This window comes from Suncus etruscus, chromosome 6, assembly GCF_024139225.1.
Source record: "Suncus etruscus isolate mSunEtr1 chromosome 6, mSunEtr1.pri.cur, whole genome shotgun sequence".
Classification (NCBI taxonomy): Eukaryota; Metazoa; Chordata; class Mammalia; order Eulipotyphla; family Soricidae; genus Suncus; species Suncus etruscus.
This window is the reverse complement of record NC_064853.1, coordinates 57,786,935-57,814,021: the sequence shown is the minus strand read 5'-3', so window position 1 is coordinate 57,814,021 and position 27,087 is coordinate 57,786,935. Positions and strand designations below refer to the sequence as shown.

Here is a 27,087-nt window from a genome sequence, read left to right as displayed (position 1 = left end):
AATAGCAAGCTTACTTGTGGTAATGGGTTTGAGTTGAAGAGAGTTAAATGGCTGAAGTTGTAAAAAAAACAAAAGCCCCCAAACCCCACCCCAAACCAAAACAGAAAATTGATGCCAGGCATCTAAATCCAGGACGTAGTGGAATAAAGCCAGATAGGTTGATTTAGAATTGGAACTGAATTTTAACAAAAGCTCAAGAACATTGATCTAAACACACTCCACTTTGGGGTATCCAATAGACCATCTGGGGGCATAGTCTCTCCATTCCTCCATAGCACTCTGTCCTGAAGTTGCCTGTGTCCTTTAGGGCAGGCTCATACTTTAATTTTCTCTCTTATCTCTGGATAATTCCATATTCTCCTTGGTATCCTCCACCCCTGGTAGAATAGCACAACCGAGCTGAAAGTCATGCATTGTGGAGGCCCAAGACTTATTTTTGTTTTGATTTTGATTTTGAGTCATACCCGGTGGTATTCACTTCTGACTTCTGGCTCTGCACTCAGGAATATCTCCTAGCAGGGCTTAAAAGACAGATGGGGTGCTGTGGATCATACCTGTAGATCATACATGCAAGCAATAGTTCTACCTAATGTACTACCTCTCCAGCCTCTGAAGGCCCAGGTTTGACCCCTGACAACACATGGTTTCCCAAGAACTGCAGCATGTACTCTTTATCCTCTTCCAGTTAAAGAATTAGTATCTTCCTCAATAAAGCAATTTTACTTAAAAATAACTCTGTTTTTAACTTTTTTAAATTTCAGAGACTTTTGTGAAAATTGGGGACAATTTTACTTGTTTTGCAGGATTGTTATAGATATTAACTGAAAAGTATATATGAGAAAGTTATCAAAAAAAATTAGGTGTAGGAAAACAGATTTTGTTATACTTATATTCAGGTCTTTTTTTCCTGTTACAAAAGCTAGAGAAACTTTGAAGGATACATAAATGACTTTATGGGTTGTGGCCAAGAAAATGTGTAAGACCTTGAATGAGGGAAAATAACCCTCCCCACAAAGAGAACAAAGACTCAGAACAAAGCTCAAAAGGAAAATAAAAAAAATAATTTTCTTCAGCAGATATGAACAAAATGTAGAGGATATGAAATCTTTCCTTGCTTTCTATGGGCCCAAATAACAGGACATGCTGTTTAGATAAACTATTAGGAAAATTTTGAAAAGAATTTTTGAGACGGCTAGAGAGATAGTCTAGTGGGTAAAGTGCTTGCTTTTCATACTACTGACTGGGGTTTGATCTCTGAAGCAAGTAATTGAGAGAAGTTTTTAAATTGCTTTGATAGGTTAGTAACAATGCAATTTCAGTCTGGTCAGCCCAATTCTATTCCCACCTGCAGTCTTCATGTTCCTCACAGCCCCAAGACTTAAGTGATAAAGAAAATGAAAATAAAGTATATTAGATTAATTACACTATTACCTTTTTAAAATAAAAAAGCATATCTAAGGGAGGTGACATCAGACATGTTACTCAACAGACTAGAATCACACATGAGCAGGAATTCTGGCCAGGACAACATTCAGCTAACAATTTCATGTAAGTTTACCTATTTGTCTTAGATTTCCCATCATTTAGTTAAGCAGAGCAGCCCTGCTTTATGTTTGGCTAAAACAGACTGAAATAATATTCAGAGTACGTGACAGACACTGAATGAGTAGCTATTAACTGTAACTTTCTACCCCTGTCATTATCAATATTGCTCTCATCACATTATTGTGTAGTTACACAACATGAACATAAAAACACCCTATTTTATTATTTTTGGCAAGCATATAGGCAATTAGTTTTGCTACTTCACAGATGAGAAAAGCCAAAAGGACAGAAGTTAGCTGTGGGTCAAAGACTTAGAGCAAATCCATGGCCCAATGATTTCTTACATTACTAAGGAAAGGATGAGAATATTTTTATGTGCAAGATGAAAATGCAATAGAGTTTTGGAAAAAGGCCTTTTCGTTGTCACTCCTATAATTTGTTGATTCTCTTATTTGATAGAAAACGAATGATTTATTTCACAGAAAATAGACTTGCAGATCCAAAATGGGTTCAATTATGTTTTCTTGTCCTTTCTCCTGACTTTAACCAATTTGGGGATTTATTCATTTAAACGAGGAAGGATGAGCTTTGAGTTCTGGGATATTACATAGAAGCAGAAGATTAGACGGCTTGACTTCAATTGCTTCCTTGATTATTTCTTTAAATTGAACAGTGCAGCATGGTTCAGAATAAATAGAAGTTATCTACAAAAGAGATTTCTGGTCTCTGAATATCTTGGAAGAAAATTTAAGAGAAACCTGTCAAGACAAAACTGGTAGAATCCTGAATTTACTTCTACCATTATTCCTGGTGGGTTTGCCTTTAGTATCAGGTTTATTTATTTTTTTGTATGTTAAATGAAGGGACAAGAACAAGTGACTTCTAAGATCCATTAAAGTGTAAATGCTTCTGATTTACATGCTACTTAAAGAAAAACTATAAACTGGGTAATTTGATCAATAAATCTTCAAAGTATGAATATTTAGTTATGTTGGTGAAAGAACTCAGTTGCAACAGAGAACTACTTTCTATATTGCCATTCTGACCTCTCCATTTTTTTTTGTATAAGCCATATTAGCCAGATATGGTCTTTCTGAAATTGTCCCAAGGTCCAAACCACTTTCTTGATAATTCCAAACCACATTGGTGACTTCTCTGCCAACAATGGCCTCCTTTGAAATAAAATTTATAACAAGCATCCCACTGGACTACTTAAACACCTTTGTAGCCCTATGGACCCTCAAATTTGAACCAAATATTGGAATCATATTTACAATTTTTCCCCCAGTTCTTTACCTGAGACATACTGATCCCTTCCCTTCCTGTTCATTCTTCCCAACCTCCCTTGCCACCTTGTCTGTTATGGAGTCTTTGTCTGGCAGAGCTCTTCTGTAGAGCCACTATGTTTGTATAGAGTCTTTAGAAACAACCACACTGTACTTAAAAGACAGTTGTTTAACCTGTCTTGAATGCGAGTTTTTCTATCTGTAAGACAAAAATGTAAATATTCTTCTTGCAAGGTTATTAGGAAGATTAAATTGAACACAACATGTAAAGTATTTGGTGCAGTATTACTTTGAATATTAGTGGCTGAAACATTGAGCCTATTATTATTATTTGTATAAAATGAGATTTCAACAGATATCTTTTTAGACAAACAAAAATAATTACTATTTTCAATTAACTTCAGATTTTCAAAAAAAGAAAGGAGTGTTGTGAGGACTGTGCAGTCAGTTAAAGCAGCCTTTTCTTAAAAACATGCCTTTCACTGGTCACAGGGTGGCAGGCAGAGGAAGTGTTAGGTATACTCGCCCAAACAATGAACTCACCCCTGACCAGCCGTGGGGCAGAAACTGGCCCTCAGCCCAGTATTTCCCATTGATGAAGAAGAGGCCCGCAATCATGATGAACACCCATACTGCCAGGTTTAGCACATTGAGGACGTTGTTGAAGCCCACTGAATTCTTCACCCCTAGAGCAACAATGACGGTGACGATGACAGCAATCACCAGAGCCAGAAGGTCTGGGTATGACTCTTCACCTTTTCCTAGAGAGGAAACCAGGAATTAAAATATTGTCTAGGAGGTAAAATGCCAACTCACAGATTCACCAGACCATGTGCACTTCATGTGAAGAAGGATGGACAAAAGAGCCATTGTGGATACACATGTGATGGATAGAAGAGCCATTGTGCTTACGTATGTATGTACATGTATGTGACAGGCATATATATAGGCTGATGCAAGTGTTTATTTGCAGATGGGAAAGTTTTGTTATAGAAATAACTTGACATCTTTATCAGAAATTGGGCTGAATTTCATGACAATGGCAGCAGTATCTGTGGAACTAAGGCAAGATATCTGAAGTCAAGACAGTCCTGGGATTTCAAGATGTATAATATATGTGCCTAACATGTTATTTGAAAAATAGTTTTATCCCCAGTGTTGTTCACATTCTAGTCAATATAATTTCTTTGATTAGCAAATAAAATACTATGTATTTAAAAAATTGATTGGAAGAAGAGAGTTCTTTCCATTTATTTGTAGTGTATATGATCATGGAGAAAGTGCCCTGTGAACATACCCAGCTTACTTGGTATTGTCTGTTGGCCTGTGGTCTCCTGCCCTCTATAGTGTAGAGAAGGGACTGACAGCCTGGAGTTAAATGTATGAATTTCGGCTCATAGACAGCCCTAGACAAGGGCTTATTTCTCTAGAATTTTGCTATAATGCAAATGGATTGGACTACTTCTTTTGGGAGGGTCTTTCCAGACGTAATTTTGAGTCGGTTTGGTAAATGGACATAGTCGTTATACTTAGATCTTTTCCTGTTTTCTATGTGCGTAGTATTTTCCCTATTCTGAGAAAGAGAGAGAGAAAGAGAAAGAGATATGCTGAAAATAAAGAACTTTCATTCACCTACAGATTTAGTTGTTTAAAAATTCTGGGTTAAGACCCTAGAGCTTCTTAAACTATTGTTTAGCTTTACACAGAGATGATGCATCAGGTTTGGAAACATCAGGTTTGATAAGGTTGGATGGAAAGTTGGAGGTGAAAAATAGATTTGAAGTCTTATGGTGCTTGTATGGAGTTTTTGATGGTTTATTGTTGATTTCTTCTGGGATTGAATTAATTTTGTTTCTTTTAATAAGTTAATGCTGGGGAGATATCTGCTGCCTTAGTATTTCCTGATCAAGTATCACTGAGGAGTGTCCACAGAGGCCTGCTATTGCTTAAAATGCCCTTTATATTTTCTTTAAGGGGATATCTCCTAATAATCTGCTCAAGGGTCTGGGACCCCCTTGAGGATCTGTCAATTCTCAGCCAACCAGGGCCCCCCTGGAAAGTTTGGGGTTCTCCAGAATCATATCAATGGTACTAAGGGATCTTCAGGGCTACATTTGGTAAAACTTAGTGGCCATGTGGTGCTGGATAGGAAACACAAATTGGGCTTATGCACACTAACCACTGCTGTATCTCCAGGGCCCTAAAGAATATATTTAAATGAAACTTTAAGACATCTTTTGATGATTCCACAGAAAAAAATCCTAGAGTTCTTTTCTCTTTTTTGTTTTTACGTTTATATGTCTGTAATTTTTGTATCACTTGTGGGATGATAAAAAACCAAAACCACAATTCCTGCTATAACCACAGTCTTCCTCATCATTTTTTAAATTGCTAGCCACACAATATTCTTTCACAATTTAGTTGACCACTCTTTCATTATAGAATAGACTTTGCTTAACTAAAAAAAAAAAAAAAGGGAATCATGGGTTTGGAGCAATAGTCCAGCAGGTAGGGCATTTGCCTTTTAAGTGGCTGGCGTGGGTTTGATCCCTGGTATCCCATATGTCCCCTGAGCTTGCCTGGAGTGATTTCTGATCATAGAGCCAGGAGTATCCCCTGAGTACTTCTGGGTGTGGTCCCAAAACAAAACAAATAGTAGTCACTACCATTGTGCTGGGGTTGAAGAATGGAATAGTGTGGAGTGAGCTCAGGGGAAATGGGATGTTGGGGACACACTTACATGGTGTAGACAAGTACTCTACCACTGGAGCAACATCCCTAGCTTCTCTAAGTTATAATTATAAATAAGTGTAATGGACATCTTTTCAGAGACAACCTTTATGAATGTTAGACCAATTTCTTCAGGGTAGATCCATAGGCGAGGAATTAATAGGACTTAAAAAATAAGACTTTTGTAAATTCTCTTCAATTGCATACTAAAAGGAAAATCCTTTTCAGTGAGTTCACATGTTGGGGTAAGAGGAAGTGACAATCTCACCCAGGCCATTGAGGGTTCCAACGGTGTCCACCATCCATCGGCTAATGGTATGATTTGCCAGCGAATCAAACATGCTGCTCAGAGCACTAGCACCAGCTGCAGTGCCAATCAGGTACTCTAGGATCAGGTTCCAGCCAATGAAAAAGGCCACAAATTCCCCAACAGTCACATAACTGTAGGTATAGGCTGACCCCGTAGTCTTAGGAACACGAACTCCAAATTCTGCATAGCAAACACCTATATAGAACAAACACAAGTGATGGTTCCCTTAGGACATACCGTATTTTCTGGCGTATAAGACGACCAGGCGTATAAGACAACTCCCTAATTTTACAGTTAAAACATAGGTTTAGGCCTATATTCGCTGTATAAGACTGACGTTCCTGTGCTGCAACTGTATGTACCACAGTGAGCCAATCACAACAAGCAAAGGTTCAAAGGTTATACTGTAATAGACTTCCTCTCTGACTCTGGCCAATCTGAGAAGGCTTTTGACAGTGTAGATTCGGGTCCAGAACATTGTCTAATTTGCATGCATAAAAAGCCTGCTTGGATTGGCTGAGTCGGAGAGGCGATCCGAGCAGCCTTGCAGTGATTGGTACAGGATCGAGTTGGAAAATTCGTTTAGTGGCAATATCCAGACTATGGAAACGTTTTTCGGGATATACTCGGAGTATAAAATGACCCCCGATTTTCGGTTGACTTTTTTTCCTTTCAAAAGTTGTCTTCTACGCCGGAAAATACAGTAAGCTTGTCTCTTGGTGGTTAACCATCATGGTTAGTAAGTAATAGGAAGAGCTGGAACAAATATACAAAGTTTCTGAGTCAATTCAAAATTGTTGTCTTTCAGCTTCACTGCTAAAAAATGTTTAACCTGAATGCCTGGCAAGACAATCAGAACTGATATAAGAAACAATTTAAGAATATTTATTTTGAAAAAATTTCCCACTTTTTGTATGTTTTTTTTTAAACTACTCTTTAAGTGTTAGAAACCTGGATGTATATGGCTCTGACTCACACAATGAATGACCCCAAAGTTAGATTGGTTATAACATTTGTCTCTTCTGTTTTACCCATTGCAGAAGGTGCTTCTCATTTAAGAGTGATTTGAACAATCTATGAAAACTCTGCACTGTGATCCAGTTGGTTGACAAAAACTACAAATCAAAACAAGTGTTGAACTAGTTATGAACAAGAATATTAGCACATGGAAAATTTTATGACTCTCCTTAGAGAGTTTGTCATATCCTTGACAGGGTGCTAATTTCTGGGAATACAGAGACACACCAGGAAGTCAGAGCATGTTGTATGCTGTATCAGCTCAACAGTGCAGACATGTATAGGAACAAAGACAGAGGATTTGAGGCACATATATTATTGGGCTTGGGGTTTGTGGGTTTGTGGAAGAATTAATTAAAGAGAGTGAAATATGAGGGAAAGTGATGTAATCAGACAATGACCAGATAAAGGTGAGCAGAGAAGGATGTGAATGGGGTCTGGAAGGAGAAATAACTGGGATCCACTTTTATAGCAGAAGTGTCCTGTGAACTGTAGTCAAGTAGGTCAAGTACAGAAATTACAGTACGACAAATTTATGGATATTGTAGTAGTAGTTCCAGATTGTGCTTGGGACAATGGATGTGGAGGATATCCCGAATTAGTGGGCAGACATGGGCCACTTGGAGGAAACTCATCAGAAATGGAATGGAGGAGGTTGGAAGAGTTCAAAGTGAATTTACCTTCAGTTGCACCTTTGTTAAGGGCCAACCCTGAGATTCTTTCATTCCAATTTAGAAATAATAACTCATGCTTTAGGGAATAAAGAAAGCGTTTCCTCCCTCCATTTAATGAGGCTGAAAGGGAGTTGTTAAAGCAATGATCCAATACATGAATAATTGTGACACAGGATCCCATTTCCTTCCTCAGAGCCAACTATTCATCCAGACAACCCAATGAAGGTGCAATAGAGCAGTGAAGCTGAGAGTTGTTCCAACTCTACCTTGAATTTGTCCCTCCCTTCACATTTCTTTTTTGATGAATATAGAAATTGACCTGGGATGCTCTCTTAAGGCTTTTTCTACTCCGAAACACCAGAATTCTCTTTTACTGGCTTTTGCTGCAAAATATGTTGAGTGTAATTTACTTTTACATCAACTGTTATGTTTTTTTCTTTATCCAGGAATTTTCTCCTACATTAAATGGTGCTGGGTGATATTTTAGTTCCAATGTAATTTACTCTTCCTCCACTTGGTGAAATAATTTTCTATCTTCCTCCTGAGTATAGGCTGTCAGTTGTTTCTTCCTATTGCTCAGAGGGTTTTCCTGGTGCAGCCAAGTTGCCTCCTTTTCTAAATTGCTGCTTTTGACACAATGCTTAAATGTTATAGTGAGTCTGCAGTTAAGGAAACCAGTATCCAAAGAAATGCAGGAAGAACTCTTTCTGAAAGAAAATATGGAGTGGGTAAAGACTGAATATGAAGACTGGAGGATTTTCTTAGATACTTGGAAAATAATGGTCATTTCTTTCTCTTCCTAAGTAGAATTGAGTTAGCACAGATTAGCTTGTTGTTTTAGTGTAGAAGTAAGAGATTAGGAGGCAACTAATATACCTCCTAGGTTCTAGTATCCATAGCTTTAGCAAATGAATCTTAAATTCTAGGACCGAGTTCAGTTAGAGAAATAACAACTATCATGACAATGGTAGTGAGCGAGAGAAATAGAATGCCTGTTTCAAATACAGGCAGAAGGACGGGAGGAGGGAAGTGGGGAAATTGGTGGTGGGAATATTGCACTGGTGAAGAGGGTGCTCTTTTATATAACTGAAGCCCAACTACAAACTGTTTGTAATCATGGAACTTAAATAAAGATATTAATTAAAAATAATAAAAAATCCTCTGTGGGCTCAGAGAGACAGCACAGCGGTGTTTGCCTTGCAAGCAGCTGATCCAGGACCAAAGGTGGTTGGTTCAAATCCTGGTGTCCCATATGGTCCCCCGTGCCTGCCAGGAGCTATTTCTGAGCAGACAGCCAGGAGTAACCCCTGAGCACCGCCGGGTGTGGCCCAAAACCCCCCAAAAAATTCTTTTGATAATGTGTAAGACCTATGATAAATTGATTTTTTCTATTAATACTTTTAAACAGTCATGGATTTGGTTACAAATTTAATTTGGAGAGCCAGTGGCATTTGGTCAACCAACCATTCCTTCCTTGATATTTGATATACCACGTTAAATATAAAAATATACAAACCAACATCAAAATTTATTTGCCTAAGTTAATTGAATAAATTAAGTCTTGTGAAAGCTCAAGCCTTTATCAGAGGAAAAGGCCCTAGGACAAGATGCCAAGAGATGCCAATATTTGCTATCAAGCCTCTCAATGTGTCTCTTAGATGATGAGAGTGATTTGAGGCTCAGAGAAATATGGTGATTGGGGTGGGGACATAGATAAGCAGTACAGGACTTGCCTGGCACATGTGAGGATCTGAGTTTGATCCATGACCTTACAAAATAAACAGAAAGAGAGAGAAAGAGAGAGAGAAATATGATGAAGCTTAGATTTGAACTTTTTTTCAATTCAGAAAACTCTGGGGTAACAAGCTATTAAATGTCGCATAGGTAAAATACTTTTAGAGAAACAATATACAGTGTACAGTACAATGACCCTAAGGATGCCTAAGACTGTACTATCCTACAGTGAAGGTCATAATTAAATTTTTATTCTCTTAATTTTTAACCATTTTTTTGTGGGGGGGCCATGCCTAGCTGTATTCAAGGGCTACTTTCAGCTTCATGCTAGAAAGATGTTTATTGCTGTGCTCAGGGGACGTTGTGGTGCCAGGGATTGAACCTGACCTTCTAGCATATAAATCCTTTCTGTTGAGATATCTCTTCAGCACTCTCCTTTTAATGTCATTTCATTTACAGCCTAATCATGCTACTAGCATCCTAGTATCACGGAGGCAAAACACTCCATCCTGGGAAGATGTAAAGAAGAGTAGGATAACTGGGAGTAGGAAGCTGGCAAAAGGTGGAGAAGCTTTTTTCCATTTAAGTGCATTTACTTTTAGATTCCACCAAAGAATGCTATAATGTAAAAAGAACTTGTTAAAAGAGCATTTTTCACTTTGCATAATAATTTTTATAAGATAATTTTTTTAAGATAGAATGAAATAACAGAACGTTGTAGAGAGCAGATAATTTTATTTATTTATTTTTTTGTTTTGTTTTATTTTAGTTTTTGGGCCACACCTGGTGGTGCTCAGGGGTTACTCCAGGCTCTCTGCTCAGAAATCGCTCCTGGCAGGCATGGGGGATCATACGGGATGTCGGGATCTGAACCACTGTTGGTCCTGGGTTGGCCACTTGCAAGGCAAATAACCTACCACTATGCTATCTCTCCGGCCGGAGAGCAGAGAATTGTTATGGTAAATAGTTATGGTCACTAACTGCATGAAGCAGTGGAACAATAATGTTAAATAGTACGTACATTTTACAAAGAGATTTATTTAAACATATGCGAAGGCATTACTTGTAGAAATAAGTTTTTGGGCCATATCTGGTGGCATGCTCAGGGGTTAGACCTGGCTCTGTGATCAGAAATTACTTCTGGCCAGCTCACTGGACCATCTGCAATGTCAGGGATTGAACTCGGGTCTGATGAGTGCAACATAAATGCCTTACCCACTGTACCATCTTTCTGGCTCCTACTTGATTTCCTTAAACATCTTTGTCCTGCTTATAAATCCCAACCATCTCTCTTGCTAGGATTTCTAGTGATGTTTTGGCATAGATTGGGAGTGGACTATATAAGAAGAAATCACAAGACTTTAGAGAGAAATAGAGTGTGAATTTTCTTGGAAACACTTGCATTCTCTGCAATAATAAATTCCAGATGTTGGGCACTGAAGTGTCTCTATCATTGCTGTCTTGGGTAGAAGAAAGTTGTCAGAGTATAAGAAATATCTCTTCAAGCCCCCTGTCATTTGTGGCAGGACACCACCTGACGGACCTCTCCTACTGCTCTAAATTTGCTGTGGGTTTCTCATTTCAGAGAGTATTCCAATGGCTCAGCCTCCTGTACTTTCAGATGCTATTCGCTTGTCTACATGAGCAGCCTTGGCCATCCTATCACCTATCAGCAGAGCTCAGGCATTTTTTTTTACAGCTCTAACTGGAAGTAAAACTATTTGTCTATGTATGCCTCCATTTATTTGTGTCTAAGCAAAGACTTACATTTTTTTTTTTTTTTTTTGGTTTTTGGGCCACACCCGGTGATGCTCAGGAGTTACTCCTGGCTATGCGCTCAGAAGTCGCTCCTGGCTTGGGGGACCATATGGGACGCCGGGGGATCGAACCGTGGTCCGTCCTAGGGTAGCGCAGGTAAGGCAGGCACCTTACCTTTAGCGCCACCGCCCGGCCCAAGACTTACAATTTTTATGCCAAAGAGACCTCAGGTGTATAGTAAGTGGCTGGGTGGCATCTTCAATCAGGGTGTGTGTGTGTGTGTGTGTGTGTGTGTGTGTGTGTGTGTGTGTGTGTGTGTGTGTGTATGTGTGTGTGTGTGTGTGTGTGTGAAAATTAGTTACAGAACCTAACAGGGCTCCAATTAAATTTGGAAGGGAACAGAGAACTCACCAGACTCCCAATTTTAGCACAAATCTATGGAAAGATTTTAGAGGTTAATGGAGGCACAGTTGCCCCAACATGATGAAGTAAGTTGTCTCTTACAGTGTCTGGTCATACTCTTGTTAAGGATGACCCTGAATATCAGTTATTTTACTTTATTGTTTTAACAAGTGGTGATGAAATTAGCCATGAGTGCTTTGTTCTTGTGCTGGCCTCCAGTAAAAGAATCCACAGTTGGGGCAGTTTCCTGAGCCCCATTTCTGGCCCAGATGGCTGACTCCTCCCACATTGCTGAGTGTGGCAAGTGGAGTAGAACTTATCCTTCCTCCACACCTACGATGCTCATGTAGCTGCCTTCAGCTTCCCTCAAAAGTAGCCTCTATGGTAAGAGATGTTACCAAAGGGAAAGGAAAAGGCTCTGGGACATTTTGGCTCCCACCAGTATGAAACCCTGGTACCTGACTCCTTGCTTGATGATCTGTGAGGCAATGTAGAAACTGACATTGGGACCCTTTCTTGTTTAAAAGAGCAACCCAGAGAGGTAATTGTGACAATTAAATGTAATGACACACACTGGTCATCTTGTCTAGTGCCAGGCATACAAAATGTGCTTACCAAATGAAAGCAGCTAAAAAAGTTCCCAACTTTAGCTTCTAGTAAGTCACTCTTTGCCTTCTACTCCTGGAAAACTGCAAAGGTAAATCCCACAGTACAGGCTTTTCTAGAAGGGTGTTTTCTGGCATGCAGTGGTTCTGCTCCTACTATAGGAATATATATGCAGTTATGTTATATGTTATATAACATATACACATGTTATATGTATATTTATATACATACTCCTGCTATAGTATGTGCTAGATGGAAAGAGAGCTCAGAGCTCTCCTCAGCAGTTGCCTTCAGAAAGTATATTCAGGGGTTTTTGCCTCAGAGATGGGGTAACACAGATTAGCTGCAAGGACTGCTGGCTGGTAGTTTTAGAGCCTCAGCATTGGCAGAGCTGTCATAAACCATGTCCCAGTCTAGACAGAATCTTCAGGAGCTTACTTCTCTAAAGGCGAACTTGGAATAGTTTCTTCTACAGTGTTAAAACTTGAATATAGAAGCATCTGTCATTGTTCACAAATCCAATTAGAAATGGTGATGATGAAGAGGAAATTTTCATTTTCTTCTCTGTCTTCTTTTCTGAGGCTCACGGTCCTGTTCCAATGGACAGAACCAAGAAGTCTGAATATAAACAAGAGAGGTGGGCAAGAGTTTGAAGTGACACCAGAACATCTTGCTTTCAACTCTTTTTAGTTCATTACTTTTAGGCATTGCCACACTTTATAGGCAGATGACAAGCTGAAGACGCTTCTGCGAGGGAATGGGCCACTTCTGTGCCCTGAAGATTGAAGTGATAGGGTTGAAGGTGGCTGTTTCAAGAAGATTCAGGAATCCTTGCTATTGTCTCTCTGATGAGCAGCTGTAGTGCCTGTGGTTCCCTAAGAAATGGTTGAATTCTCAACAGATGACATGGAGAGTAGAGAAAGCTAATCTTTTATGAGCCTGGATATGCCTGTAATGAAGACCTTCCAGAGATTGAAATATACCATAGAGAGGAGCCATTCATCATCTGGACATTTTCCAAATTGAGACAAGGGATTTATGAGTTGGCTGGAGAGAATATTTTGGGTATGGGGATAAGAATTTCAGCTGCTACTTCTAGTTTTCCTCTTTCCTCTATTATAGATACCCACCTCCTTCTATAAGACTGTGTCTTTATTTTATTTTGTTTACATCCAATTTGATCAGGGTTTACTCCTGTCTCTGCACCCAGTGATCACTCCTGGCAGGCTCTGAGGACCATATGAGGTGCCAGGGAACAAACCTGGGTTGGCTTCAGGCAAGGCAAATGCTGTATGATGTACTATTACTTAGGTTCAGAGTTTATCCTTTTGTGAACACAAGTATATTTTCATTTTCAGGAGTAAGTGTTGTTACCTTTTGTTATATAAAGAAGGAGGTGTGCTTAGTGAATAGTACAGTGTCCACTATCTTCTGTGGTTAGCTGATAAGGATTCAGAAGTTACTGTTTCTGTCATCCTAATCTACATGCTTCATATGGTAGCTTCTATTTGGACAGTTCCTAAGTGAAGAATTGATGGTTTTTCTTAATGTTTCAAGACTCTCAAGTGACCAGGACAATGAATCCTTGGATATGTTGTTGACTTCTTGAAAGAAGGGTTGCTATAGTGTGTGTGTGTGTGTGTGTGTTGTATATGAAAATATTTCCATAAGATTATTCTTTGCCTATTGTCCCACCTTGACCTTCCAGGTGGGGGCGCTGTTGAGAGCTGAATAAATAGTTTGGGAGCGAGGTGTTCAGGGTCTTTTGCCAGAGTTTGCTGGCTGGCTCTTGGTGTGTTTGGAGCTTGCAGCAAGTTGACAAAGGACTCTCTTCGCCCAACCTTTTACCCCTTAACCCTCTTGTCTGTGTGGATTATTTGCTGCGGATAAGTATTACCAAGATCTCCCTCCAAAAGGGACAAGGGGATGGGAATCAATTTCTCATTCTGGGAGCTCTTTGCGGATAATCAAACAATCAACAAAGGAGTAAATGGGACCCAACAAATGGGGCAACATATGTATGTTGCAACTTGGACTTTTCTTGGCAATTACTTAATTCCCTGGGTTGTTATTTACTTTAACTCATATGGGCAATCTAAACCAAATTTAATTTTTCAAAGGAAGAAGCTTATTGAAGAGATGTGAATGAGCATTGTTCAGAGATGCTCAGCTGCCGAGGAACAGAGCTGGAAATGAAATGCAGGTGGCCTAATTTCTGACCCAGACCTTAATCTTCCTAGCTGAGCTCATGAGAGTCATCTGCCTTTTTCCATTTTATGGATGCCAAATCCTTTTTGTCAGTGTTCCTCTCTGTGTCCTGTGCTATCTCTGCCATACTAAGCCCAGATGAGGTAGCTGATTTTTCTTTGCCATGCCAGAGCTCTTGGGTTACCCTGTTGCTCTTCCAAGAAGACATAAAAGAAGCTCAGGGTCTCCCGAGTTTGCGGGAAGAAACTTATTTCACAATCAATAATTAGAGATACTTGTAGTTGTCTGTGAAATGTGCTCACCTTCTGTGAACTGGTAATTGACATCCTTCCCACAGGCTTGTCAATCCAACCCCACATAGAAGAGTTGTGTGCACTTCACAATACCCTGCTCATGGCTGACAGGTGACATGAGGGCGCTGAGCTTAGACGAACTGTTCATGACCTGGGCTTTAGAAGTTTTTTTTTGTTTTTTGTTTTTTGTTTTTTTTTTTTTGGTTTTTGGGCCACACCCGTTTGACGCTCAGGGGTTACTCCTGGCTATGTGCTCAGAAATCGCCCCTGGCTTGGGGGGACCATATGGGACGCCGGGGGATCGAACCGCAGTCCGTTCCTTGGCTAGCACTTGTAAGGCAGACACCTTACCTCTGGCGCCACCTTCCCGGCCCCAGAAGTTTTGATATAGAGAAGTGTTCTCTTATTCAATACAAAGTGAAGAAGTGCAGTGTAGTTAAAACCAGTTCTCATGTGTGTGTGCGTGCGCGCGCACACACGCATGTAATTAAGAGTAAGTTTATGGACTTGATCAGTGGTCTTTTTTGTTTGTTTGTTTTTGGGCTACACCTGGCAATACACAGGTGTGACTCCTGACTCTGCTCTCAAGAATTACTCCCGGCAGACTTAAGGGATCATATGCAATGCTCTAGGCTGATCCCATGTTAATCATGTGCAAGATTACTACCTGCTATACTTTCAACCTGATCTGGCCTCAGATCAGTGATCTTTGATCATGGAGAAAGAGATGGCAAAAGGATCAACCTTCCTGGTATTTACCTCTCTAATCTGACTTTCATTTGAGAGAGGATACTGTGTTGTTCTAAAAAAACAAAACAAAAAAAAACTTCAGTTTATTCAAATGAATTTTATCTTTGATGATAATGAAAATTAACTCTGAGAGGATTACTTTACTCAAACTTTGAAAGCTTAAGGAGAAAGCTGGGGGCCTAACTGAAGGAAGAGGAATCTGCTAAATGGAGTTCTGCTTCCATGGTATTTTGTTACCATGGACTTACAGGATGACAGAAGCTGCTAAAGAGTAAATGTGTATGAATAACCTTAGTGCTAAACTTAGAGTGCTAAGGAAAGGACAGCTTGTTGTATGGCATATTACTATATTTTTGATATTCACATCTATTAAGTAGTTTATATCTAATGTTAAAGATGGTTGGTATTCAGGGGCTTGGGTAGGGTTTGCATTTGCCTTGCAAATGGCCAACCTGGGTTCAATCTTTGGCATCTCACATGGTTCCCTGAACCTGCCAAGAGTGATTTCTGAGAACAGAGCCAGAATTAACCTCTGAGTACCTCTGGGTGGATGTGGTTCCAAAACAACAACAACAACAACAACAATAACAAGATGGTTGGATTACAAAGACTTCAAAATGGAAGAGTCTGGGGTTAGAAATTTTCCAGTTCTGGTGTTGTCATTCAGTATCTGTCTAGCTTTCAGGGAGTAACTTTAATCCTGGCAGAACTAAAGTCAATACCCCCTCTGCTTGGTGGGCAAGGATGGAAGGGAAGTGCTACCTGAGAACACAGGATACCATGTTCTGCATAGACATTAATTTAACATCCCTCATAGTATTTGGTGGTAATTTAATTTACTTGAGTTTCTGCTTTCAATTCCAGACTGTACTGCAAACCCAAATATTCTTATGACATCATTTCAAGGAGAATTTCACATATTATGTGTCCTTTTCTTGACTAAAAATAACTTATCCTTCTGTATGCTCCTTTATATACCCACACCTAAATTCTTTTTAGCTTAAGCTTTCTTCCAGCCTTCATCTTCCAGATTAAAGGCACACAAACTCTTGCTTGTTCAATACACTACACACAGAGTAAGTTTCTTCCCCTCCAACCTCTTACAGTGTGATTAAAGTATAGGTACAGTATGGCTACTGAACTTGAAGTCTATAGAGAGGTATATAACTTTACTGGTTTTTGTCCTAAATCTCTCCTCCAAGAAAGCCTTTAATTATTATATTAATTATCTTAATTTTTTAAGTGTCAGAGCAATAGTTACAGTGGGTAGAGCTCTTATTTTGCAAACAACAGACTTAGGTTTCATATTCAGTGGCCATATGATTCCCCCCAGTCTCCACCAGAAGTGATCCCTGAGTACAGAGCCAGAAGTAAATCTAGAGCATAGCTTAATATGGGCCCCAAACAAAAAACATTTAGTCATTTAAAGTTAGTGTGGGATGTAAGGCAGTTTGATGTCCTGAATTGAATGATTCCCTGAACATCCCTGAAGACCCCTCTGAACATCTCTGAGCAGTACCACATCCTTGGGTCCTTACATTGAACCACTGGCCTGATTGGCTCAGTAGTACTGGAGAGGTCCCTCTCTATGACACTTCCAGGGGTCCTCAAACTTTTTAAACAGGGGGCCAGTTCACTGTCCTTCAGACCATTGGAGGGTCTGACTATAGTAAAAACAAAACTTATGAATAAATTCTTTTGCACACTGCATATATCTTATTTTGCAATGAAGAAACAAAACAAATACATATACAATATGTGGCCCACGGGCCATAGTTTGAGGACCATAAACTGTAAAGTTCACTGCTTTGACTTGACAATATGGTGCTGTTTTGAGTCAGAAATGGTGGGAAGTCTTCTGGGATGTTCAGGGACTTTCAGGGCTTTATTCAACATAGCAGGGGATCATGTGGTGCTGATAATTGACCATGGTTCTATACATACATATCATACACCCCTAATCCATGGCTGCTGTGCAATATCCCTAAAATTTAGTGAATAACTTTGATAACCATCTAGAAGATTGAGAAAACACAACCACTGTAGAATCTATGGAATGACCTTGTTGGAGATAGGAATAAGTCAGCTTCTCTGGAAAAGCAGGAGCAAAGGTTTTAGATTGGAGCCTAGAAAAAAATGGGGATTGGTGTTGGTAACATTTTGGAAATACAGAGAAAATGTAAGAGTTCTGTATCAAACTGTGTGCTTGTTTACTTCTGGGGGTGGCCTTCCTTATGTCACTTACTCTTGGCCTAAATTTTCTTTTTTCTTTTTTTCCTTTTTTTTTTTTTAGTTTTTGGGTCACACCCAGCAGCGCTCAGGGGTTACTCCCGGCTCTACACTCAGAAATTACTCCTGGAAGGTTCAGGGAACATATGGGATGCCGGAATTTGAACCACCACCCTTCTGCATATAAGGCAAATGCTCTACCTCCATGTTATCTGGACTAAATTTTCTTAAAAAATTTTTTAATTAAAGCTCAGTTATTTACAAAGTTGTTCATAATATAGTTTTTTAGGCATTCAAAGTTCCAATATCCATCCATCACCAGAGTGACCTTCCCTTCAGCAATATTTCCAGTTTCTCCCCTGCTACATCTCTTCCTCCTTCCCCAAACCTACCCCCTTAGCAGACACAAATGAATTTACTTAAATTGCTTGTTACAACAGTATGACAAATGGGATTATCAAAAATAGAAATTTGTGATCATTGTTATATCTCACAATGGTATTACTAACACCATTGAGGATTTAGAGATGTGGTGCTGGTTGAGCTCTCTGTGTTATTATTTTTGCTCATTGAGCTTGGTGGGTATCTATGTAACTTTTCCATAAGATCTGCTGTGCTCCTTCTGGTCTATAAGTACTGTGAAATTTGGTATGTGTAGTCACATAAGTGGCCTTGTGTACCAGATGCTGTGGAGCTGGTATCATTTACATGGTGGAAGAGGCCTAGCATGGAACTGTTGGGGAGTGAAGATCTACCTGCCTAATTCCAAGAAGATCATAGTCTTTCAATCCAGAGTTAAATCTATTTGGGATAACTGGGTGTTTGATCTGACCTAAAATTTTTTTGGAGAGGCACATCCAGAGATGCTCAGGGGTTAATTTAGCCCTAGCAATGTTTGGGGTGCTGGGGATCAAACCCTGGTTGGCTGTGTGCAAGGAAAGCACCACCCTTTCTGCACTATCACACCCGCTTAACTCCCTCAACTTTCTTACTCAATGCTTGTACAACTGTGCCTTGCTGACAAGAGGAATTGACTAGTATCTGTTAGATAAAAAGACAGAGAGGCCAACATATGTGAAAGGCCTAGTGGAGACAGATTCCAAAGACTCAGAGATTCATCAGAGGAAAGACTAGTAGGTAAGTTTACAATTCATAAGTTTATTGAGAGGTAGGGGTCCATAGAATTGGTTGAAATGAGAATCATAACCAATTTGCTAGAGTATTTCAGGACAGATTTTCCTCAGCAAACTGGAAGGTGGTAGGTTATGCATCTCTTCTAAATGTGGTCTTCTTTCTTTTCACCCTTAGAACTGCAGTAAAACTGGGCTTAGTAGCATACTTAGTCAGAGGACCATGTTTCTCAGCCCCACTTGCTTTGTCCAAGTGTCCAGCTTTTAGCATTGTAAAAGAAAGTTGTAAAAAAGGGCTTAGGAAAAACACACCTTTAAAAATTATGATTTAAATGTCTTTCTCTCCCACCTCCATAGTCATTATTGCTGCTGTTGTTGAAATTACATGGGGGCAGGGGCACTTGGTTATTTCTCTCTGGGGGCTGCTGATTTGACTGTAAGACTTGCATACTTTTTGTTTTCAGTTGTGGTCCTTGAAAACTTTATGTTGCAGTGTTCTGCAGATTGTACACTTTTCTATGGAGTGAGGGACCACCAGTGGCAGTGCTTATTGGCTCACACTGTGCATGGGATTGAACTCATGGCTTCAGGATTGCAAAAAAGGGGCTCTATCAATGAGCCACTCATTGGTTCCAAGAAGAAACTTTTTTAAAGGGGAGATAAATGTTAGAAATAATCAATCTTCAATTTATGTTCTTCCTGCCTGCTGGAGCTCAGATGTGCTCATTAGAGCTTCAGTGGCCATCTTGAATCTTGAAGTCATCTTGAGGCTTGGAAGCCAAGATGGTAGCACAGAAAGGTCAAGGATGCCTGGTTCCCAAAATATAGAATCATAACAGCAGTCTCCCTTTAGGTTTCTTTTACATATGAGAAAAGAGAAATGCTCTCTTATTTTTCTCTTTTCTCTTTTCAATTGTATGTAACTGAACCCAATCCAACAGAATTGTGAAATAATGAGGAAATGGACTCTGGGTCTTGGAGAAATAGTTCACAGAGTAAGAGTACATGGCTAGGATGTGTGTATCCCTAAATTTGACCCATGATACTGCACTACACTCTCTCTCACCCCCAATCCCAGCACTGCTGGCTCTGACTCCGATAACGCTGAGGTATTGCTGTGCTGTTGCATATAAAATAGAGAACCCCAGAGACAAATTATTTCACTATACTATACTCCTTGCTTTGTCATCTCTTGAACTGAATTGGTCCTTAATTAAGCAAGTTATCAAAATATTTAGAAGCCTCTGTTTTCTCATATGTGACATTAGGATAATAATAATGCTTATCACACAGAGTTGTTAGGGGATTAAGTAAGATAATGTATTAAGTTCTTACAACTCTTTAATTACACAGCAAGTGATTACTAAGTGATAGATGTTGTTGCTATAATTACTATTATTACTACTATTATTGATATAGTTTGTCAGTTGTCTTTGATTGCTTTTTCATTCTATATGCTAACCCTTTTAGATCAATAAAACTTATGGTAGCAGTCTAGCACCTTCCATAATTTCTTTGCAAAATGAGTTTGAATATGATTGCAATCAGACTAATGGAATTTCAAGTATCCACCAAATTCATGCATGTGAATAATTTATTTTCACTCATGAGAAAAAAATCCCTATCTTGCAGGAACCTCATTTATTAATTTATTCATACATATTAGAGAATAAATTTAGGAAAGGAGGATACTTTAAAAATCAACAGGGATATGAACCATGACAGGAGATAAACTCAGCCTAGAAATATTTTCCTCATCAAAATAAAAAAAAAGCCTTAAAAACAATAAAAGATGTTTGATATAGAATAGAGTTCTCTTTGGTTGTATTGTGCACATGTGAAGACTATTGAATCTGGTTATATATATTAGTGTAAACTTTCTTGTCAGAGTATGCATTACTGTACTAAACTTTTATCTTAGTTATTCAATCTGAAACATTCAAGAACATGATATTTACTGCCAGTATAAGTGTTGTTCCAAACTCAGCAAAGCCTCATACTTTTGAAATATAGTTAAATAGTAGGAATATATAATTTTTATTTTTTATTTTTTATTTTTTTTTTGGTTTTTCGGGCCACACTATTTGATGCTCAGGGGTTACTCCTGGCTAAGCGCTCATAAATTGCCCCTGGCTTGGGGGGACCATATGGGACGCTGGGGGATTGAACCATGGTCCTTCCTTGGCTAGTGCTTGCAAGGCAGACACCTTACCTCTAGCGCCACCTCGCCGGCCCCAATTTTTATTCTTTTTAATGTTGCCATTGACCTATCCTCCAAGTTCTGTGAAGATACTGCAGATTATGACTCAAGTGAAAGGAAGAATGAAGAAGGAGAGGCATTTTATAAATTGTAAGCAAGTAAATTCTGGTGCCTCATTTGGATAAACACATACTCAAATTTTAAGATTCTCAAGGGGAGACTATGGAATATCAATCCTTCAAAATGTTGTTCCAAGAAGTGCTTTGTGGTTATCCCAATTATCTAACTTGGTTTCCTGATGCATGGAGGACACTGTGCCAATTTTTGTTTCATCAAATTCCATTGACATCATATTTATTACTTACCACTCTGTGCTTTTCCCTAACCATTATTTATTATTTATGCTTTAGAAGCATCCACATTCCCATAAGGGAGTCTTCAATTGAAGTAGAAACTTAAAAAAAGTCATTAAAACATGACAGGAGTGAGAAGTGGTGAGATGTCTGAGTTTCAGAATAATGATTGTTAAAATATACAAAAGAAAAAGGCAACTAGGCACATCTCCTAGTCAATGAACTCCAGCACAGCACATAGAAAATATCACACTAGAAGTAATGACAATAGGGAAACAATGCAGGCCTCCACCATGCATAACGACTGGAGATGGCAGCTCTGATGACCTGAAAAGTGCTGACCATCTATTTAGCCTCTCAAATAAGGACTTTAGAGAAGAAACATGGAGGACCCTCATAGAACTCAAAGAAACATGGAATGAACTGAACAAACTATAAAGGATAATCAAGAGGATATGACAATATAAATGAGAAAACTCCAAACAGAAATAATAGGACTGAAAAACTTGATAGGCAAAATGAAACCTCACGAGCCAAGTAATAGTGGCTGAGGACAGTAACAGTGAGCTGGAAGATGAGACGCATAACAGCCTCATACAACAACAGAAGAGGTTGGAAAAGAATCTTAAATAAATGATAAGACAATTGAAAAATATCCTCATAGTATGTGAACAGACTAATATAGAAGTCTTTGATAAACTCAACAGAAACAAGGTAAGAATTGTGGGAGTCCCAGAGACCCAGAAAGAAAATCCCCATGAAGAATCAACAGTCAAGGACACCATTGCAGAGAAACTCCCAGAGCTAAAGCTGCATGCAACCAAATCCTGCATGCCCAAAGATTACCAGCTAAAAGAGATCTGAAGAAAAGCACTCCAAGACACATCCTAGTCACAAAGACAAATTCTATAGGTAGGGATAGAATACCAAAAGCGCAAGATCAAAAAGAGAAATTACCTTCAAAGGAGCATTCTTAAGAGTTATCGCAGACCAAGAGACTCCAGCTGCAGTGATTACTAACAATATGTTTTAATCCCTTAACTTTATTAGGTATAAAATAAACCCTTCAGCTTCTTTGTTTACAGTGGTTCCTGGAAAAATAGGTGGACACCCTCATTTTGTAACTCGGTACTCAATCATACTAGATACCAAATACAGTATGCATTATGACAATGTAATGATAAAATACTCTCATTTTCTCATTTTCTTTTGTTCCTGTCTTCTATTTGAACCCAAAGTATAGGACCATTGAGACTACAGAAACAGACAACTGTGCACTGCAGATTTATAGTACAGTTCCCACTCATTCAATATGTTTTTGCAAATTATTTTTTATCCCATTTCTTTTCTTCTTTATTCTTTTTTTTTCTTTTTTCTTCCTTACTTGTCATTTTTAGTTTTCTTTTTCTTCTTTTTTCTCCCCTTTTTATTATTTTTTTTGTTTTCTCCTTTATTCTTCTTCAATGCAACCTATGTTACATAAAGCCCATGCTGTCAGTTTCTTTTTAGAAAAGGAATCTGGATTCACAGGGAAGACACCTCTTATAGTTCTCACCACCACATTGTGTATCACTACAGATGTAAAAACTAGGCTTATCCTAAAATGCTTCAGCCACTATCTAACCATGAAAGCTTCATTTAGCATTGTCATTGATGAAGTGCCTAGAAATGGGAAAACCTCCCAACCCCCAGGCACTGGCCCAATTTCTTTATTTTCCCTCTTCTTCTTTCATTTATTTTTTTATTTTTTACCTTTTATCCTTTTTCCTTTCTTTCTCTTCTAATTTATAAGTCAGGGGTCACTCCTGGCTGTCTGCTCAGAAATAGCTCCTGGCAGGCACGGGGGATTATATGGGACACCGGGATTCGAACCAACCACCTTTGGTCCTGGAATGGCTGCTTGCAAGGCAAACACTGCTGTGCTATCTCTCCGGGCCCAAGTTATCTATATATTAATCTTTTCTTAATTCAATTATTTAAGTGCTTAGACGCATCCCATGAGGATCAGGCCTCCAATAAAAACTTATGAATAGATCTCTAGTGTCTGTCTATATGTGGCATGAGTTTGTATACAATGGACTCCTCCTTGTCAGCCAAACCTATATTGTAGACAATCCATGCCTACAGTGTATATAGCTTATCTTATATATTATCCCTTCCTCCTCCAGAACTCCCTCTATCCTCCCATTCCCCCAATCCTGTTTGTCTTGCATATGGATGACCTAGGATGGACGTGGGTTTGATCCCCAGCATCCCATATAGTCCCCCAAGCCAGGAGCAATTTCTGACCACAGAGCCAGGAGTACCTAATCCCTGAGTGTTTCTGTGTGACCCCTCTCAAAAAACCACCACCACCACCAACAACAAAAGAAAACACAAGAAAATGGAGTCACATACTCTATTCATGGATTGGGAGGGTTAACATTATTAAAATACTCCCCAAAGCATTGTACAAATTTAATGCAATTCCTCTAAGGATACCCATGACATTCTTCAAAGAAGTAAATCAAACACTCCTGAAATTCATTTGGAACAATAAAGTAACCCTTAAGAAAAAGAAGATGGGAGGCATCACTTTTCCCAACTCTAAATGGTATTACAAAGCAATAGTCATTAAAACAGCATGGTACTGGAATAAAGAAAAATACTCAGATCAATGGAATAGACTTGAGTATTCAGAGAATGTTCCCCAGACATACAATCGATTAATCTTTGATAAAGGGGCAAAACCTGAAAAGCCTCTTCAACAAGTTGTGTTGGGACAACTGGTCAACCACATGCAAAAAAGCAAACTTGGACCTCTAACACTATGCACAAAGGTCAAATCTAAATGGATTAAAAACCTTGATATCAGACCTGAAGCCATAAAGTATATAGAACAACACATAGATAAATAACTCCATGACATTGAGACTAAAGGCATCTTCAAGGAGAAAACATCACTCTTCAAACAAGTGGAAGCAGAGATAAACAAATGGGACTACATAAAACTGAAAAATTTTTGCACCTCAAAGAAAATAGAGACTAGGACACAAAAGCCACCCACAGAATAGGATAAAATATTTGCCCAGTATCCATCAGATAAGGGGCTAGTATCTAATATATACAAGGTACTGACAGACTTATCAAGGAAAACATCTAACTTCTCAAAAATGGGCAGAAAAAATGAACACTTCTTCAATAGAAAAATGGCTAAAGAAACTGTGGTACATATACACAATGGAATACTATGCAGCTGTCAGGAAAAATGAAGTTATGAAATTTTCCTTTACATGGATGGAAATGGAAACTATTGTGCTGAGTGCAATAAGTCAGAGGGAGAGAGAAAGATAGAACAGTCTCACTCATCTATGGGATTTAAGAAGAATAAAAGACAGTATTGTAATAATACTCAGAGAGAACAGAAATGAGGGTTAGAAGGACCAGCCCATGATATGAAGCTCACCACAAAGAATGGTGAGTCCAGTTAGTGAAGTATCTACACTGACAACTATCATGACAATGGTAGCGAGTGAGAGAAAAAGAATACCTGTCTCAAATACAGGCAGGGGTTGAGGATTGAGAATTATGGGGGAATTGGTGGTAGGAATGTTGCACTGGTGAAGGGGAGTATTCTTTTTTTATAACTGAAACCCAACTACAAACATGTTTGTATTCATGGTGCATAATTAATAATTAGAAAAAATAAAAGAATGCTATCAATTTTATCTTCAAAAACTAAGAAAAAAGGAAAAAGGGCAACTATTACAAGTGAAGCAAAATTTTACTCAGAGCTCTCTTATTAGTCAAGACAGAAAGAGAAAATTGAGAACATATTGTAACTGCTTCATCACCTCACTACAAATACTCTAGAAGAGTGGAGTGAACAACAACTACTGGCAAGTCATTTCACTGCCCATCCCCTGCCCGAGACTCTTACCTGATAATATGGAGGCCACAGCTGCAATAATGAAGGACACAATGACACCAGGTCCTGCCATTTCCTTGGCAACCAAGCCAGACACCACATACATCCCAGTGCCCACACAGCTGCCAACACCAAGTGAGATGAGATCCACAGTGGTGAGCACCTGGGCTAGTTTGGTGCCATGTGCTGTGGTAGTCCCAGTCCCCTCCAACATGGACTCCACTGGTTTGGTGCGCAGAATTCTAGAATGCATGGCATACCAGGCAGCCCCCCATTGAACCCTTCGGGGGTCGAGAGAGGTGAGGAAGCCACTCATCCTGAGTTGGCTGGGGTTATTGTGATGGTGAATTGCTGGCAGAGGAGTCTGGCAGTCTTAGTAGATGCCTCTGGGTCTCATGTAGTAAGTGGTGACCTCCGTTTTAGGAAAGGTCCAGGGGGACCCACAGCAGCCTACTCCTGGACATGTATGCCTGTAGAATAAATAAGAAAAATAAACAGAAGAAGTAAGACCAGGGGCTGGAGAGATAGCATGGAGGTAAGGCATTTGCCTTTCATGCAGGAGATCATCTGTTCGAATTCCGGCGTTCCTTATGGTCCCCCGTGCCTGCCAGGAGCTATTTCTGAGCCTGGAGCCAGGAATAACCCCTGAGCACTGCTGGGTGTGACCCAAAAACACACACACACACACACACACACACACACACACACACACACACACACACACACAGAAAAAAAAAAAAGAAGTAAGACCAAATGGGAACCAAAGATGACACAGTTGGAGGTCATAGATGAGGTTATGTTTCCCTTCTTATTCTCCTTCAGTCACAAATCTGTAGTATGCATTGCAGTACATGTTCTTTCCAAAGACGATAGTGTGAATCGAGGCTTTGCACTTGCTGTTTTATGAACAGTAAGTTTCTAGAACTTGGGTAGACTAAATCTTGTTCTTGGGTATGTTAATTCTCTTCTCATTGGCTCAGGTTTAATTATATAATGGGGGGGGGGAGGAAATAGTCTCCTTTCTATGGTTGATGAAAAGCTCAAAAGATCATAGGTCTAAAAGGGGCTTAAAATATTGATGGCACAGGGCAAATATTCATCTTAAAAACTATTAGTGCTTCTTGCCCAGCTGTGCTAGGATTTGATCTGTGATTATTTTGACATGTTCTTCGGGGACACAATCTTGATTTTTACACAAGGAGATAAAATTAGGTAAGTAACTATTGAAAGGGCATTGCTAGCCCTTGGGATTTTTAAAAACTGCTTTCAAGTGACAGTAAATATTTTCAACATTTTTTATCTCTTGAAAACTGAGATTGGTGAGGGTGTTCCTGGTATTTAGTAGACAAGCCTCAGAGATGTTAAATGTATAGGAAAGTGTCATACAGCTCTCAAATATCTCACCAGACAGTGTGTAAATAAAAATTCTGGTTACCATGATCAGAACCACAAATAAAACTTTATTTTATATATAAACACAAGACATTTGAAAAACAGTTTAATATACAAGCTATATTAAATTTTCCAGGAATGCTACTATAGAATATATTGATGGAGGATCAACACTTTGGAGAAGTTGTCCGTTATTTCTCAAAACCAGATTGCCACGCTTATGGCATCCACGGTATCCAAACACTATAGAGCACACATTTCACAGCCCATCACTGGGAACCAAGCAACTGGAAAGAATTCTTAACATATTGCAACAACCTGATAACTTCTTTGTACTTGCTGAGTGTTTAAATACTAAAATATATAGGTAGGTAATCAAGAATTTTGCCTCAGGAGTTAAAGAAGTATATTAAAAACATTTGTTAAAAATATACATATCTGGGGCCAGAGAGATAGCACAGCAGCGTTTGCCTTGCAAGCAGCCGAGCCAGGACCTAAGGTGGTTGGTTCAAATCCCAGCATCCCATATGGTCCCCCTTGCCTGCCAGGAACTATTTCTGATA

At 39.2% G+C, this 27,087-nt stretch overlaps 1 protein-coding gene across 1 annotated transcript in view; it reads right to left on the bottom strand.

Moving 5' to 3' along the window:
* SLC7A14 (solute carrier family 7 member 14) overlaps positions 1–25,599 on the bottom strand; it is a 60,817-nt gene extending 35,218 nt beyond the window's left edge. Inside the window, exons 1-3 of the mRNA XM_049774447.1 lie at positions 25,145–25,599; positions 5,830–6,066; positions 3,375–3,592 (exon numbers count right to left, since the gene is read on the bottom strand). Coding sequence (XP_049630404.1) covers positions 3,375–3,592; positions 5,830–6,066; positions 25,145–25,448 — 759 coding nt within the window. The 5' untranslated portion in view covers positions 25,449–25,599. The remainder of the gene's footprint in view (positions 1–3,374; positions 3,593–5,829; positions 6,067–25,144) is intronic.
* Positions 25,600–27,087: the final 1,488 nt, after the last annotated feature.